Source organism: Barbatula barbatula (genome assembly GCF_947034865.1).
Source record: "Barbatula barbatula genome assembly, chromosome: 13".
Taxonomy (NCBI): Eukaryota; Metazoa; Chordata; class Actinopteri; order Cypriniformes; family Nemacheilidae; genus Barbatula; species Barbatula barbatula.
This window is the reverse complement of record NC_136776.1, coordinates 7,959,716-7,976,978: the sequence shown is the minus strand read 5'-3', so window position 1 is coordinate 7,976,978 and position 17,263 is coordinate 7,959,716. Positions and strand designations below refer to the sequence as shown.

General features: G+C 42.4%; 1 protein-coding gene across 2 annotated transcripts; it reads left to right on the top strand.

Moving 5' to 3' along the window:
- The first annotated feature begins 13 nt into the window (after positions 1-13).
- Positions 14-16,909, top strand: ptk7a (protein tyrosine kinase 7a). Of its 2 annotated transcripts, none has more exons than XM_079470852.1 (20): positions 14-517; positions 8,646-8,942; positions 9,195-9,297; positions 9,380-9,564; positions 10,306-10,453; positions 10,570-10,700; positions 10,778-11,044; positions 11,527-11,663; positions 11,977-12,112; positions 12,346-12,465; positions 13,140-13,289; positions 13,377-13,521; positions 13,602-13,729; positions 13,823-14,023; positions 14,099-14,236; positions 14,320-14,558; positions 15,468-15,548; positions 15,634-15,785; positions 15,867-16,045; positions 16,157-16,909. In XM_079470852.1, the coding sequence occupies exons 1-20, from the start codon at positions 427-429 to the stop codon at positions 16,315-16,317; spliced, it is 3,189 nt and encodes a 1,062-aa protein (XP_079326978.1). In that variant the 5' UTR covers positions 14-426; the 3' UTR covers positions 16,318-16,909. The 2 variants fall into 2 exon arrangements, with proteins under 2 accessions (XP_079326978.1, XP_079326979.1); XM_079470853.1 differs by having other exon boundaries at positions 502-1,000.
- The last annotated feature ends 354 nt before the right edge of the window (positions 16,910-17,263 follow it).

Below are 17,263 nucleotides of genomic sequence, written 5' to 3'. Positions count from 1 at the left end.
AACATTCTTGAGCGGGAGGGGGAGCCCACAGAGGGCACTCGTGCCAAAACTGCTCCAAAACTTGTGTGCGTGTCATAAAACTACAAAAAATAAAAGACATCGTGTCGAAAGGAAATCAAACGGTTTGACCTTCTCTCCTCCAGCCCCCAGTAGAGCCCTCCCTCCACTCCCGAGCCCAGAGGCCGCCCCCTCCCTGCACCTCCTCCCACCGGAGAGAGAAACACGACTCCTGTCCCAGCGCCGGAGCAGCGGGGCTCTTTGTCTGCGTTTCTCATCGGTTTCTCGTTGGTTTCTCATGACTTCAGCATGGAGCTTCTGACACATGCAGGTAAGCTCACGAGAGACTCGTGAAGAAACGGGATTTTACGACATCTTGAGCTCACACACCGAGGAGGTTTTGCGCGAATATCATCGTGTTTTTCGATCATGGAATTCTGGAAGAAGAGACGCGAGTGGAAACTTCACGAGAACAGTTTCTTCATCATCATCATCTTACTCTTCACACTCACCAATGAAGGTAACACGCTACCTCATGTACACAAACGTGTTTGTGCGTTTCATATTCCGTGTGTGTTTTATACACGTTCACGATGAAAACTCTTTGTAGTTTGTCGTGCAGCAGAAAGTTCCGCACGGCCGCAACTGTGTGCTCGTGCTAAAGACTTTAAACTCGACGAATGAAACGACAGTTTCTCGCGTTATATAACGTGTAAAGATCGTTTCTAGACGCGCTTCACATCACTCGCATGCGACTCGAGCTGAATATCAATCGCATCGACTTGAACCGCATGAATATTCACGAGTCTTCGGTGTTTTAAACGGAGAGAAGCTGTAAGAAAGTGACCCTGAATGAAAGTGTTGTGTGATGGATGTTTGCGCTGTTCGTGTTGATCAGAAAGTTCACTTTATTTCTTTATGAACTGCGCATTCTTAAACCTGAAACATTTCCATGAAGTCTTGAAAGATGAAAGCAGAGAGAGAGGACGGACACATTTCACAGGTACTTGAGGTCTCTGCTTGATCTGCTGACCATCTCCTGTCTTTCTTATGCTAATAACAGACGGAGCCCCCCCCCCACACACCATACAATAGCGAGGTGTGACCGCTGCTTTATTATATTGTGGGCTTTGTTGTCTTGGCGTATGCATTATGACTGAGAGAATGAGATACAGTAAAGGTCCAGCGTCTTCCTCTGGTGTGTGGCGTGTGAAACATGGCCTCGGGTGTTTCGCTGAGCTTCATGTGTTTCATGTCGTCCACGTACTTGAAGAGCACAGAGATCCTGAAAGATGTCTCGTTGGGTCATTGAAAGCATCTTTGATGGAGAGAGAGAGAGAGACGTGTTGATGGAGTGAACAGCTGCTTGAGTTTAATATGAGCTGTGGTTGAGATCTCCTGGATTTCTCAGGAATGCTCGCGTGATGTCCTGAAGTGTTCTTTGTTTGAGGGATTCTCGTACAGCTGCTGTTGAATGTGTTCACAGACGGATATGTTTTCTTTAGACGCTCGGTGTGTCACCCTGAACAAACTCAACGAGGGATGTCATGTTAAAGCACGTCTGATGCGCAACATTCAACATGTTTGATGTCTGGCCGTGTGCGGCTGACACCAGACCTGTTTCATCTCTTTCGTTATTCACTTCTCCAGCCGCCTGTAAGACGTCTTCGTGATAAACATGTCTTGCATGCCATAGAAGAGATGTTTGATATGATTATACACTCTTTATACCAGTACGTAACCTTAGTCTGTGTTCATTGAAGTCCAGGTTAGATTCAAGACTAGTTCAGTTTAGACCAAGCTCAAGTCGGTCTGTCCGGCGCGGTTATGTAACCGCAAAATCTGCGATTTATGAATTCATGCACGGCTCTGTGATCGGTAGATAATGCTGTGCTATCTGAAAACACTGCAAGTTTGAGTCACTTATAAGCTGCATTTGAAAAAGCGATACCTGTCAAACACCAGCATTATAAATGAAGAGTTTGGTTCCAAAATGAGATTTATTTTCCTAACTCATATTCTTTTATTGTGCATTCCAATTAATATCAATCAAACTAAAGTTGGTTTGTTTAGATGTAAGCCATAATATAAAAAAAACAGCTAACTTACACAAGAAAAACATGATTTCTGAAACATTTGATCTCATGTTGGGACTTTTATCATCATGAAAACACCTGATGAGGCTTGATGAACACCGATAGAAAGATGCCTTTATAAAGGTAGGAAGACGACATTTCCTTCAACATCTCAACATTAGTCAGATGTACATCTTGCATCCAAGGCAACAGATAGTTAACAACACGTTTCCTTGTTAGACCTTTTGTCATGCCTTCTCCGTTCATACATTTCATAAATACGTTACCCTGTCTAAAATATTATTATTGTTGTCATGCACTACTCTTTTTGAAATGTAACTTGAACTTTGTGACGTTACTTAAAATGTGTGACACAGGCCCCCAATATGTTTGTGCACTGTTCATGTTGGGCATTATTTATGTTTGATTTGACTTGAAACTTCATGTTGCCTTTCAGGTATTTTTTGCATTGCTTTAGGAAGTGTTTTGTTGGACTTTTCTCCTTTATTATACATGTTGCCTTTCAGGCTGTTTTGCACTCTTAGGCAGTATCTATGTTTGAATAAACTGAATTAAGTTGAAGTATATTTTTAGAGAATGATTTAATAAAGTTTTTAAAGTTTAAAATGCTAACGGTAGAAGCTTTAGAAGAATTTTACTGTAAAGTTTACCAAATAATGAATAAGGTAATCCAACAACAAGCATTAGATTAATCGGAAAAGTAATCGTTAGATTAGTCGACTAATCGAAAAAGAATCTGTTGATTCATCGACAATAAAATAATCGTTAGTTGGGAGCCCACTGCGATTGCACAGCTGGACTAGACGAGTGCTGCTCTCGTGTGTCTTGTTTAGGATTTGGCTGCATAACAACAGATAGGAAGAGGCAGCGGTGACACGTGTTTGTTAGAACGTTTTATTGCAGTTAACCATTTAATCGTCTATCAGAGATTCGGGAGCTTTAGGAATATGATGCAAGGATTTGCCCTCTGCTCATGAAAAAAACTCGCTAGAAAGTTTGCAACCTTCTGGAGGTCCCCAGACCCCAGATTATCACCCAACTCTAGTAGGAGATGGGTTCAGTGTGATGTTGACATGATGTTCATTGCAAGTTTTTCATTGTATGTTTCCCGCCAGCAAGATAGCTGCAAATTTGCATTTGGCAAATGTAAATGTTCGTATATTTGCACATTTGGACTGGGTTCTTATTTAAAAAAACTAACTTTGTCAAGAAAATAGTTATGGACGGACCGAACGTCAATTGGAAAAGTGTTCGATATAGACAATGTGGGAAAGTCCCTGACGTTAATTAACATCGGTTCGTGAGGATGGATGCGGGATGGGATATTGAACATCAACTGTCAAGTCTGTTTTGGCTGTTCTGCGATTCCTGCAATTTTACATTTACATTTTGGCATTCAGCATATGCTTTTATCCAAAGTGAGACAAATTTGAATGTATACATGGATGTGTACGATTCCTGTATATAGAACATACCGTTTTTACCGGTCGATAAGTAGGTACTTTATTTAAATCAGTACGTACTGTCATGTCAACTTGTGTTTAGCTGCTGCCATGCGATTGGCCGATTACACATTCGCAGATGTACCTAATCATATGGCTACACGTTTGCGTCTATATGTGATGTTTATGTGATACATATAAAGTATTACTTTGTGATGAACTTTTATTTGTCAGTAAAACTCTGATCTGGCTGTTTTCTGAGAGATCCAGTCCTGTTATGTGAATGATATAGTGTTTGTATTTGATGTGGACATCAGCTCTTTCAGGATTCAAGTTTGAGAAGGTTGAGGGACTGTTTTGTGTTAGTTCAGATATGAGAATGAAAGCGATTACATTGAAGTTCATGTGCTTTACGTTACAGCCGCCCTCAGCACAACAGCGTCCAGATGAGATCTAATGAAAGAAATGTGTGTTCATGGCTCAGATTAATGAGACTTCAGCCTTGTTTAGTTTCACATTCCAGAGGGAAAAACTCGACTTGAATCCTGACAATCCTTGTGAATCTCATTGTTTGTATGGATGTTGTTTCTTGTGTTTGTATTAGGGCTCCGTTCTGTCTCCAGAACAGTCTCGCCATTTAACATTTCTCATTTTGCTTTAGTGTTTTAATGCCATTTACATTCTGATGACACATGATAGGTTTGTAGTTTGTCGTGACTTGTGTATGTCGAAACGAAGTTGGAGAAGGAAAAGTGTTTTCTATATGTTCTTCATTCTCATCTTAGTCCTGTTGACACACGACTGCTGTTTTCAATTAAAAACGGAAAACTATTTATTGGGGTGTTTATCGACACTGGGCTCACGATTCGATTCGATAACCAGATGCATTGCGTTGCCTCATCAATTTTAAATATCACTGCACATGTAAGTCTGTCTCCCTTTAACACTCAAGATTCAAGATTTGATTTGTCACAAACACTTTGTTAACATGGAGTGAAATGGTTCATCTGGTACACTCATAAAACATAGAGAATATAGAAAATATATATATACATAGGAAAATATCAAAAACAATGTATTAACATACTAAGAAGTTTAAAGATGAAAGCTCTTCTTGAGGGTGTGTGGAGTCTTAAATGATTTTGACAGCTCTGACTTTGTCAAGACAACAGAACCACTAAGAACAATGGGTTAGTAGCGCCGCATCCAGCGGGGACGTAATTTCTGTTTAGAGGGTTCGCATTGACGTTGCTTTCCCATGTGAACATGTCGGGACACGACCTGGGACACACTCCCCTGCGTGACAAAACACCCACCAAAATTACTGAGGAGAATAGGAGAAACAAAGAAATTAAAATTATTAGCTGAAATTACAAGCAGCTGGACTCCGGCAATTCTCACAACTTCCTTTTGACTTACATAGGAATGAGGTGCTCCTGGACACTGAGATGTTGCACAGTATTGTGTTTCCTGATATTGTAAGCAGTCATTTTGAGTGTTTTCAGCGGTCTGGCGTTGTATAGTGACGACATGTCCATACCCTCTACAGGGTCTACAGTCTTTTGTCGCACTGCTCACGTGCAAACAAGCCATAACTTTTGCGGCGCTTCAGTGCCGCGTGCTTCTTTAATAACGCGACATTTTTAATGCCTTTAATATGTTAATCGAGAGCTTTACATCTTAGGGGCCATTTACAACATTACGAACAAGAAGAAACAAATACAACAATGGCGGATTACGTGGATTTTTTTGTGGTGCGCAAAAGTTTGTTAAAGCTTCTCCGGCAAAGAGTTATAACCACCAGCGGAGACAACATTTTATCTACAGCAAAATCTTAACACTCATTCACGGCGACGAAAGGTATTTAAACTGCGCTTTTGGATCAGACCCGGGAGGACGAGGAGATGGTGGGACAACTTTGTCGATGGCGTTGTTGACAAGCTTCAATGGAAGGAAAACTTTCGAATGTCCAACCTTTTTGCCATCTTGTTTGTATACAAGTGCACACGCTTCTCTTCACTATGAATGAGGAGAAATGTAGCGTGGGATTAAACAACTTTAAATTGCGATCCAAGTTCAGAAATATAAGAAAACGTGCAGTAAACGCAGCTTTCCTCCGCGCACACACTCATCTGAACGGGCCAGAAAGAAGAGAGCAATATCGATGATATGTTTGTTTGCATGGATGCAGTAATGCTGATTGTTTGAACGATAAAAGAACTTTGAATGTGTCTTGTATCTCTGATCTATGTATTGAAACAGATGAGTAAAAGACGATGTTGATCTGAAGACTTTGTTCCTGGAGAAGCATCAGAACACATGTCGATCAAAGTCAAATTTCACCGTTTGTTAGATTAGAGACCGTTGAACATTGAAAGTCCATGATTCAATTCAAATCAATATTTGTGTTGTTTTGTGCTTCATTTTTACCGGACACACACATGCAGAATGCATCTCGCTCATTCTCATGGGATCTTTCTCTCTGGTGTGCTCTATCTATAACTACAGTTACTCTGTGAACGATGAAACGTAAACCCTGTGTTAATGTTGCTCAGCTGTTGTGTTGTGTTCGAGTGGAGAACAGCTGCATGCCATGAAATCACTCTTCAGTAAATGATCACATCTCAACTCTTCTGTATGAGTGTCGAAGTTTCTCTGAAGTATAAAGGGTTGAAAACTCATCACCATGAGAAGTGTTGTGTTTTACGAGGACAGCACTGAGTGGCGTGAAATGACCCCACACTTCAGTTTGCTTAAAGGTGCTGTAAGCAATTTCTGAAAAGTGTTGTTGTTATTTGTAATCGACAACAAAACCAACCCACTACTATGCAAAAGGAACATGCCCCTTTCTGCATCGGTCCGCAACTCAGGCATGAAATGCTTATTCCGTGTCAACTCAACATCTTTACAGAAGCAAGACCAACATCTCAAGTGATGAAAGCCCAAATATTGAAGGTCATTGAAGAATATTCCCAGAGTCATCCACTAATTTCTAGAGCGGGGTAAAAAAGAAAATGGCAATGTTTACCTTAAATTTGGAGCTATATAAGACGGGGTGAAAATGACACGAGAAACGTGGCAGCGTCATTGTATTTGTACACAGAGATTGGAAGACAAGCAATCCTAGTCGCACTTTATGCCAATGGTGGCATATTTCGTATTGTTTTTTACAATATTTGCATGCATGTTACTCTATAAACTACATTTATAAAGGCATATATGGTTCAGTTCTAGAGATATGAGGATTTAAATGTGGCTTTGTGAGTAAACTGTAAAAATGGACACATATTCAGACATCTAAAACCAGATGTGGGTCAATTTGCAAAAATTGTGTACTTCATTTATTTTCAAGAGGAATGTCTGAAGAACAAATTGTGTTGAAACTAGATATGTGTCTTTCTCTCTATCAAAACAATTGTCGTGAACATAACCATTTTAGTGTCTTTTAAAGTTAAAAGTATGGGGTTGAGGCACATTCACTTGCTCCTAATATGTTATTCATATGATTCAGTATTTGTTTGAATGTTGATAAAGGGATGTTGTTAATTGTGTCCCGTGCACCGATGATGTGGGGAATTGATCCATTATCATCTCCAAAATGATTTGCGTTTTTGAGAGCCTAAACATGCTTGAAAACTAATGAAAGTTTGATCATTTATATATATATATATATGTGTCACAGTTTGATTTCCGGATAAACAATGCCTGCGGCTCCATCTGTCAGTTTCAAATGATCTCCAAATCCAGCGTTATATCCACCATTTATATACATTTCATCACCCAAATTTAGCGAACAAACAATACAGCTAAACTTAACAAACATAGTTCTCTGCCTCTCTCTCTCTCCAGCACACAAGTGAAAGTGACTTGTGCTCATCCTCCCGCTCCCATTGGTTGAGGCGTGCTGTGTGCTTTTCTTAAGGAATGTTGTTACGAAAAAAACTTTGCGAAACCTGTACGAACACTGGGGGACATAGGTCATACGTCCAACTCGTTTCTTGACAAGATGACCATGTTAAGTTTGAGAAGACAACACGTTTAACATTGTAAAGAAGTCCGAATGCATGACACACCGTTGCACCACCCCTCAAATATTTTGGCTTTCATCGCTTCAGATGTTGCTTTTGTTTCTGTAAAAATATGTTTTTAAATCACTGGTTGCTGCTTGACCGCATCAGACGTCATGCATGAACAACACGTCCTGCAGTCCGCTCCGCTGAGGGTTCAGTGCACACACGTGTGTCTCTCGGGCTCCGGCCTGCTTTTCTGCTGCTGTGCTGTGTGTGTTTAGCTGTAGAGAGAACATGAATGGCATCTTTGTCCAAATTCCTCCACAGGAATCCAGAACGCCAGAGAGCAACGTCACTGCATCATATCAGGAAGAAACCCCTCTTAAAACAGTTCAGCATCTGTTGATGTCTTTATTTGCTAAAGAAACCTTAACTAAACATGTAATTGACAAACTGATGATGATATACAGACTGGTAATAAAGAGAAATATTGTTGGATCATCTCCAGTGGTTTTCAGGATTCTAATGATCAATAATGATGAATCAAACATGTCTAGATGAGATTTATTTGACGCATACATTGAGAATGCAGTAGGCCTGTGTAGTAATCTCTTTCACCCAAACACTTTTTGGTCAGTACAGCTGTGGGTGAGATCCTGATGAAGGTTGATAAACGCACACACGATGATGTTTGTGGATGAGAAACGATTTGTCAAGCTGTGTTTGTGTGAGCCTTTACACACACAATGTACATACTACCGGACTCCTGCTGTCGATATGGGTGTCAGACAATAGGCGTCGTGTAGACGCTCTGAAGAATCTTGGACCTGTCATGATCTGCCCATCTCTCAATGAATGACATCGTAGATTCATGTGAATGCAGTGAGTGGTGAAGGATGATGGTTTTCAGTCAAGAGACATGTATACGACCATGTCAAAAGCAGAAGTCATTCAGTGCTTAAAGATAGAGTACACCGAGACAAGTGAGATGATGTCACTGCAGACATGTCCCGAAACATCTCTCTCTTATCAGTGTGACAGACAGATAGAGCTCCAGGTACTCTCAGCTCTTCATTCAGACGTGTTTTCTTGTTTTTCAGTGACATACGGGCGGTCGGCCCATTTCTACTTCACAAGAGAGCCCAAGTCTCAGGACGCCCTTCACGGTCGCAGTGCTATTCTGCGCTGCGAGGTGAGCGATCCTCAGGGTGTTGTGTACACGTGGATACACAATAGCCAAAACGTCACCAACACAGAGCGACGCTTTATAGAGGACGGGAACCTGAAATTCACAGCCATCGACAGAATAGAGGACGCTGGAAGCTTTCAGTGCGTCGCATCTAGAAACAGCAGCGGTGAAGAGGAACGGAGTGCCGAGGTCTCCTTCAACATCAAGTGTAAGTCCAGCAGTCTTGTGTGGCATGTGAAAACACACGTGAAGTGCTGAAAACTAAACAAGAGCCACATGAGAGCTCAAGTTATTTTCAGACGGTCACACAAAGCTCTCCTTTATTTTGAATGTCATAGCCGAACAGAGACGTGTGTTTTTACGGTGGCGGCTACAGATGGTGCGAATGAATGGAGGAGTTTGTTTTTGATAATGACTCTCCAGCCGCTGATGATCTGTTCTCGCTCTCTCTCTCGAGCAGGGTTAGAAAGTGGTGCGGTGACCCTGAAGAGTCCTGAATCACAGACGGACATTCAGAGCTCCTCACAAGTCATTCTACGCTGCAATATAGACGGACATCCACGGTAAACTGTTCATCTTTGTCACCCAGAGTTCCTCTCTCTTCACATGGAGTCTTGTCTAAGCATGTTCTCTGTTCACGTACAGACCGACCAACCGCTGGTTCAAAGACGGAAGCTCACTGACAGAGAAGAGCTACAAAATCAACAACAAAGAGCGAACGGTCACGCTGCCCAGCGTCAGTCCTGATGATAATGGACTCTATCACTGCTGTGCCAAAAACACCGCCGGTCAAGTGTGCAGTACAGACAACTTCACTGTCAACATCATAGGTAATGACATCCATGACACGTGTCCGCAACACGTCCTGATCATGTGAGCAATATATGTTGTCATTAACAGAAAAATCTCCCAAAAATCCTATGGATGATCTACTAGACAAAACATTTGACAGAATATTCATGTGTAATGAAAATGATGAAATGGCGTCCATGACTAATATTCTCATCCTCCGTAACATTTTTAAAGGACACAAAGATATTTACATTAAGTCTGATTTTATGTGAAGAAACACATGCACCAGAACATATCAAACGGCCGTCAGGTTAACGGATTTCTTTGTTACTGGTTCAATGCGTAATGTTCTCGTCACGCTGTGTACACGACCTTTTCCCATCATTACCGACGCAGGTAGTTTTTCACATGTATAATTTCTATTCCGATAAACTTCATTAATGTCTTATGATGTACGATTGCTTGCTAAGCCATTGTGGCCTCTCTCTTTTTTAGCAAAACATGCTATGCGACCGACAGTTTTTAAAATGTTACGCGAATGAGAAATTTGTTCAAAATTGTGTCAAACTGTCAGCTACAGTTTTCAAATGAATGCTTTCAAACATGTCATTCGTCGTAAAGAATTAAAAGGAAAATTGTAGATGAGACGGCTTTTGGTTTGACATTTTGAAACCAAGGTTTGGTCAGAAATCCCTCATACACGATTGAACAGTTGTTTTGAGAACTTGTATTGAATTATTTGAGTCTTATTGCTAATGAAAGTATAATGTTGTGTTCAGATAAGAGTTTTCCTCAGGTGCTGGTGAAGCCTGAGAGTTTGGTGGTGTTGAGGAATGAAGAAGCCTTCTTTCACTGTCAGTTTACAGCTGAACCACAGCCGAGTGTGGAGTGGTATCATGACAATGATTTGCTGTCTAACAAGAGCCGGTACTACACACAACAACACATCTCATCATGACACAAAGCTGTTAAATAGCAGAATATTTGCTTGATTTCTGGAGGGCAAGTAATAAAGTAAGCAAACACTGCTGTGTTCGTTTCAGGATCTTTATTTTGAGCAATGGTTCGCTCTTCATCAGTCAGGTGAAACAGAGGAACACAGGTGTGTATAAATGTGAAGCTCGGGGACCGCGCGGGCCGCCCGTCTCTCTCGAGGCCTCGCTCATCTTAGCAGGTAACACACCCTCCTCTTCTGTTCGCACCTGGTTTCGTGTTTCTTTCGCTCACACTTTCTCTCCCCGTCATCTTAAGAAATCGAGGACATGATACCCAGGATGTCGAAGGTGTTCACGGCGGACACTCTGGAGCGGGTGACGTGCCGGGCACCCCGTGGCCACCCGGAGCCTGAGGTTTGGTGGGAACATGCGGGTCAGAGGGTTCCTGCTGAGGGTCGAGTATATCAGGACGGACGGACCCTGGTTTTCAGCCCGACTCGCGGCGAGGACTCGGGAACATACACGTGTTTGGCTCAAAACAAGGCGGGACAGAGGAAACAAGAGTTGACTGTCACAGTGGCAAGTGAGTTTTACAACACAAACACATCAACAGATTTCGCCATCGTGACACTGGTGGAGCTGACAGCGATTTTTTTTCTCTTTACTAACATGTAAAATGCATCCTTTTTTGAGCTGCACATGTGTGTGACATTTCTGAACACAAAACACTGAAACATTCATCCATTTAGCAACAGGCCGGTGTTTATTCCCTAATCTTGACACTTGTGTTGAGGTGTTTTACGCTTGAATATATATCACATTCCTCTTCTTTATTGTGAGCAGTATTCTCATCTTGTGAATTGATATGATGAGATGTCATGTGACCTTAAGCGTTGAGTGAATAGACAGGCCTCGCTGTATCAGTATGACACAAAAACAGCTTCAGTTTCACTTAATCACTGTTGGAAGAGGCTCCGTATCCTCATTCAGAAGAGCGCTCGGGCTTATTGTCTAAATGTAGTGTGTTTGATTGTGGTATTAAACCTGTCGTGTGTTTGTGTGCAGCGAAGCCGGAGTGGGTTGAGAAGCCGGTGGACAGTCAGCTGGAGGAGGGTCATGCCGGGTTCTTACACTGCCACACTCGAGCCACACCTCAACCGGAGGTCACATGGTACCGTAACATGCAGCAAATCAGCGCAGAGGTGAGCCGGTGATGTCATGCGGACATTGTTTGTAACCCAATCGTCATGTCCTGCGGCCAAAATTCTTTGATGATGTGTGATATCTTATATTTGAATACACAACACTTCTCAAACTGTGACCCATTTTACTTTAGCTTCATATGTTTACTCTGTCACATCCCACAGCTGTTATTTGGTCCGTGTAATGTATATAAAGTAAGACATGGGAGTGTATCATGTACTCATGACGTTGAATATGTAAAGCTGCAGATGAAATATACACGTGAAGCCTGCGGCTATGAAATGATCCTCAACCCCTCCTCTGTGTTTGAAGGATGTGCGGTTCAAGCTGTTCTCAAACGGATCTCTGCGCATTAATAACGTGGAGGTGTATGATGGACATCTGTACCGCTGTGAGAGCAGAACTGAAGCTGGACAACTTCACGCCCACGCTCGGGTCTATGTGCTGGGTGAGCAGACGCTTTCTATATAAGAAAATACATGAGAAACAGCACACATGAATACACTTACTGTTTCAAGTAAGGTTTTAATGGAAACACGTGACAAACACACGGGAATGACATCACATGCGATGATTGATACTTTCACGACAGATTATATAGATTTAGAAGATATCTGTAATGTTTTCTGTAAACAAATGAAGTTAAGATGTTATTTATATTGTTGTGCTGTGTTATTTCAGAGCGTCTAAAGTTTACACCCACGCCGCAGCCGTTTCAGTGTCTAGAGCTGAATAAAGAAGGACATCTACAGTGTTCAGCTAAAGGCCGACAAGCCCCCAGCATCCGCTGGATCAGAACAGGTCTGCATTCACACACTTGAAGTCTCGTCTATCCACACTTATCCGTGATTGAGTATGCTCAAGACGCTGTGCGGATGCGTTTGTGTGCGAGACTGACACGGAAAGTCATGTATACTCGGCCCTTTACAGTTCCTTAAGGACGTACAGTACAAAAAAATCAACAAAAGGGCTTAGCCAACAAACATTTCTCTAACATAACAATGTAAAAAAACTTTTCTTTTTGGAGACCTTAAAGGCTGGGTAATTGATTTCCGAAAAGTGTTGTTAACGCACTGTCAAAACGCACTACTACGCAAAAGGAACACGCCCCTTCCTGCATCTCCTGCCTGACATTTATCCTTTTTTCTTATGCTTAAAATCCATCGCACTTTCTACAGTCTTTCTAATGCCCACTTGTGCTTGCTCTCTTCCCTCAGTCAACATGAGCAGACACGCCCCTTACTGATGATTGGCTACAAGTTTGTTTTTGAGAAATGCTAAGCCTGCCTTTAAAATAATGGTTATCTTCAGGTTATATTTCAACCATATGTGCAGGATGGCATTTGTTTTGTGAAACAGTAATATGAATTTGTAACACGCTCTTATGGTTAGTGGTGACTGACTGACGTGTTTAGGGTCACAGTAAAGATGAATGTTGTTATAGAAAGTTGTTGTTATTTGTTGTTCCGCTGCAGACGGCAGTGATATCCCCGCGGGAGTGGAGCAGCAGGGCGGCACTCTTAACTTCACAAAAGTGACACGGACAAACTCGGGGAACTACACCTGTCTCGCCACCAATAACCAGCAGGGAGAAATCCGAGCGGTGGTTCAGCTCACTGTCGCAGGTACGCACAAACCTTTCATACGACGCTTTGATACGATGCACTGCGCTTCCTACAGACGTTCACTCTCAATCCTCTCCTGTTTTTCAGTCTATGTGGTGTTTAAACTCAAGCCAGAGAATACCACGGTATATCAGGGACACACCGCGGTACTTCACTGTCAGGCCAGCGGAGACCCTCCACCATTCATTCAGTGGAAGAAGAAAGACACGTTTCTGGAGGCGGACAAGAGCAGGTCAGCATTATATAACATGTGTTCATGTCACTCCTCACACGCTCGCAGACATCACTAAACCCTCTACTGATCCCAATCAGATTTCAGAAGATGCCCAACGGCTCTCTGGTCATTCATGATGTCAGCACCGAGGATACAGGAAGTTACACGTGCATCGCAGGAAACAGCTGTAACATCGCACACACTTCAGCTGAACTCTACGTTGTGGGTCAGTCAAACTCAACATGCTGTCACAATTCGCAGATTTCTTTCATCGTGTCACACTGAACTAAAGCAGAGATATATCCCTCCGTGTTTATAGAGAAGCCGGTGCAGCACTCGCTGGCAGATGAGGAGAAGACTCCATATAAAATGATTCAGACCATCGGTCTGTCGGTGGGGGCGGCAGTCGCTTACATCATCATCGTATTGGGCCTCATGTTTTACTGCAAACAGAGGCGCAACGCTCAGAGACTGCAGAAGAGTCAGGACGGAGACGAGCGAGAGCTGGAGTGTCTGAACGGTAAGTTTTCACTAGCACATTACAGCGTACAGTACGGATGACAGGCGTGTGAACATGATCTGACTGTGATGACAGGAGACGTACAGCAGAACGGTCACACGACGGCGGAGATCCAGGAAGAGATGCCGCTCACCAACATGAGCTCCAAACGGCACAGCAGCCACGACAAGCTTCATTTCCCCCGAAACAACCTGCACACCATCACCACGCTGGGTAGTAAAACACACACACACACACAGACAAGAGGTCTTCCGCATCATTCGCGCTGATTAAAGCCAAGCGTTTGTGTGCTGCAGGTAAAGGAGAGTTTGGTGACGTTCTGTTGGCTAAAGCGACGGCTGGTGATGGTGGTGAGGAGGAAGAGGAGACTGTGGTGATGGTGAAGAGCCTTCAGACGCGTGATGAACACGTGCAGGTGGATTTCAGGCGTGAATGTGACATGTTTGCCAAACTCGGTCACGCCAACATCGCTCGACTGCTGGGCGTCTGCAGAGACGTTGAGCCGCACTACATGATCATGGAGTACACAGACATGGTAATGTCAGCTGATCACAGCCCCAGCCAATCACAAGAGAGATTTCACTGCAGTCAGTTCACGTATAGACGATTCCATCTAAATGTTACTGCGCATGCGTTACTTTTGTGACCCCCACTGAACTTCCGGTACACCTTCACACAAACAATAGAGAGCCTGTAGATTATTTCTGATAATGAGCAAAAAAAAACAGAAGAAGTGTTACTCTGCTAAACTTGTCTCTCTAATATTTTAAATTTAGACTGCAAAACCAATCTCAACCGCTAGAATTACAGTGTACCATACGTTCCTTTAAATGTGACCGAACTACAGGAGCCATTCAACAAATCGTTTATTTAATACAGTAAAATAATACTACATTAATATTATTAAATTCAATTCAAGCTAAATAGTTAACCGAAGGTCAGGCGCGCACGCGTCCGGTAAAACAGTCTATTCACAGAAAACATTGTAGAACATATGACACAAGTGACGTTAAGAAGCTACGTCACATGGTGTGTTTAATCTGTGAGCCGTCTTATAGACTGTTCACACCAAACGCAGTAAATCGCGCTATTCGCGTGTAGTTGGACGCTTGAACATTAAGAGTTTACTCGCATCATTCGTGTGTGAAATTCGCTTCATAACAGACACAAATTTGCATCGTGGGAGGGGCTACTAGAGCAAGCTCCTGATTGGTTAACGTGGCAAAGTTCCGATTTTTCAAGGTCATCGCGTCCTTGAATTGACTCCATGTAAATCACTCGCGGTTTACACTTCATTTGCGCTTGGTGTGAACACACTATCAAACGTACAGTGGTAAATAATTCTTTAATACTCAGTCTGTGTTTCGGCGAGTGGGAACTACACATTTGTTTTGCTGTTTCTCACAGATTTAAACACAACTTTACTGCTGTGTGTGATTTTCAGGGTGATTTGAAACAGTACCTGAGAGTTTCCAAGAGCAAAGATGATAAGGTCAAAGTTCAACCTCTCAGCACCAAACAAAAGGTTAGTCATCTCTCTCACACACCCACAGAGCAGGTTTACTCTCTCTCTCCTCTCGCTCACGCTGTCTCTCTCTCTCTGTGTGCAGGTGTGGGTGTGTCTGCAGGTTGCTCGAGGGATGGAGCATCTGTCTAACCAGAGATTCGTGCACAGAGACCTGGCCGCACGCAACTGTCTGATCTCATCTAAACGTCAGGTGAAAGTGTCTGCTCTGGGTCTCAGTAAAGACGTCTACAACAGGTATCGTGTCCACATGTCTGCTGTTCTGAGCCAGATGATGAATGATGGCGTTTCACTGATCGTTCTCCGTTTCACACACAGCGAGTATTATCATTACCGTCAGTCGTGGATTCCTCTGCGCTGGCTCCCGTCTGAAGCTGTCTGTGAGGATGATTTCTCCACCAAGACAGACGTCTGGTCATTTGGAGTGCTCATGTGGGAGGTGTTCAGTTTCGGGGAAATGCCGTATGCAGAACTAACTGATGACAAAGTCCTTGAAGGTATGAAATCATCACTTAATGCTGCTGTTCGCTGAACTGTAACCATGTGTACAGCAATGAGTAACCTGAGGATGGTGACGGTGAACTGAAGGTTTGGATTTGTTTGTGTAGCTCTGCAGGAAGGGAAGCTGAAGCCGTCTGCTCCACAGGGATGTCCATCTCGAGTTTATAAACTGATGGTGAAATGCTGGGCCGGCAGTCCTACAGATCGGCTGTCGTTCAGTGATATCGTCGCGGCTCTCGGCGATCTTCCCTCTGAAAGTAAAGTGTGAAACACCGCAAACCCTCTTAACCCTCTGTGCCGTTTATATATTAGCGTATCAAACACTTGTTGACGGGGAAATGAGATTTCACCCATCACAACTTTTTTGTTTTATTAAGATCTAGTGCCTTTGTAATATCAAACCATGCACTGAGCAGTTTTATATTGTGGAAGGATCGTCTCGGGAACCTCTTAAGTTTTTTTAAAAGGTCCTGTTTTCAATGTACAGAAAGGTACTGTTTATATGACTTTTTTATGATGTTTATGAATTAAGCCTTTTTTATATACAGTATATAATACAGAAGTACTGGTAGACTGTTGAGATGAAGCGTATAAAATGACAAAAATCATGTCATTGTTAAAATTTCAAGTGCCTGTCAAATGAAGGACTTTCGTGTGCTGTATGTCACGACTTGGAAAAGCCTTGAATGTTTTTATACATTGAAAGTGTTTTATTGTTTAGAAAGAGTGTTTTATCATGCCATTGCTATCCACATATATACGCATTCAGAGCTATTCTAGACTCTGGAAACAAAAGGAAATTGTGAACAAAAGCTTCTGTTGCATATTCTGCTTTTGCAATAAAAATCTTGCTTTTGACGAAACTTGTTTGATTTTGCTTTATTGAAAAGTTGTGTAAGAGAGAGCCGTTCAAAACTCTGAAAATGAACACAATGAAACGCTGTATCTACACTACCAGATGAACCGTAAATGATAAACGGCTGTGTTTCCTGTCCAGCATTTGATCCTGATGCCAGTCATGTCAATGAAAACATGAAAATGGACTTGAAATAAAAAGCCATATACTTAAGATATTTAATATTGTACGAAGACACAAAGCAGTGAAAGTAAAAGGTTTTATCATATACGTCTGGTAATTTCTATGAATTCAATCGAATGTTTAGGCAAACCAACATGGCAGCGAGGTGCCCAGTAGCTCCTCACTGCAGAACGTG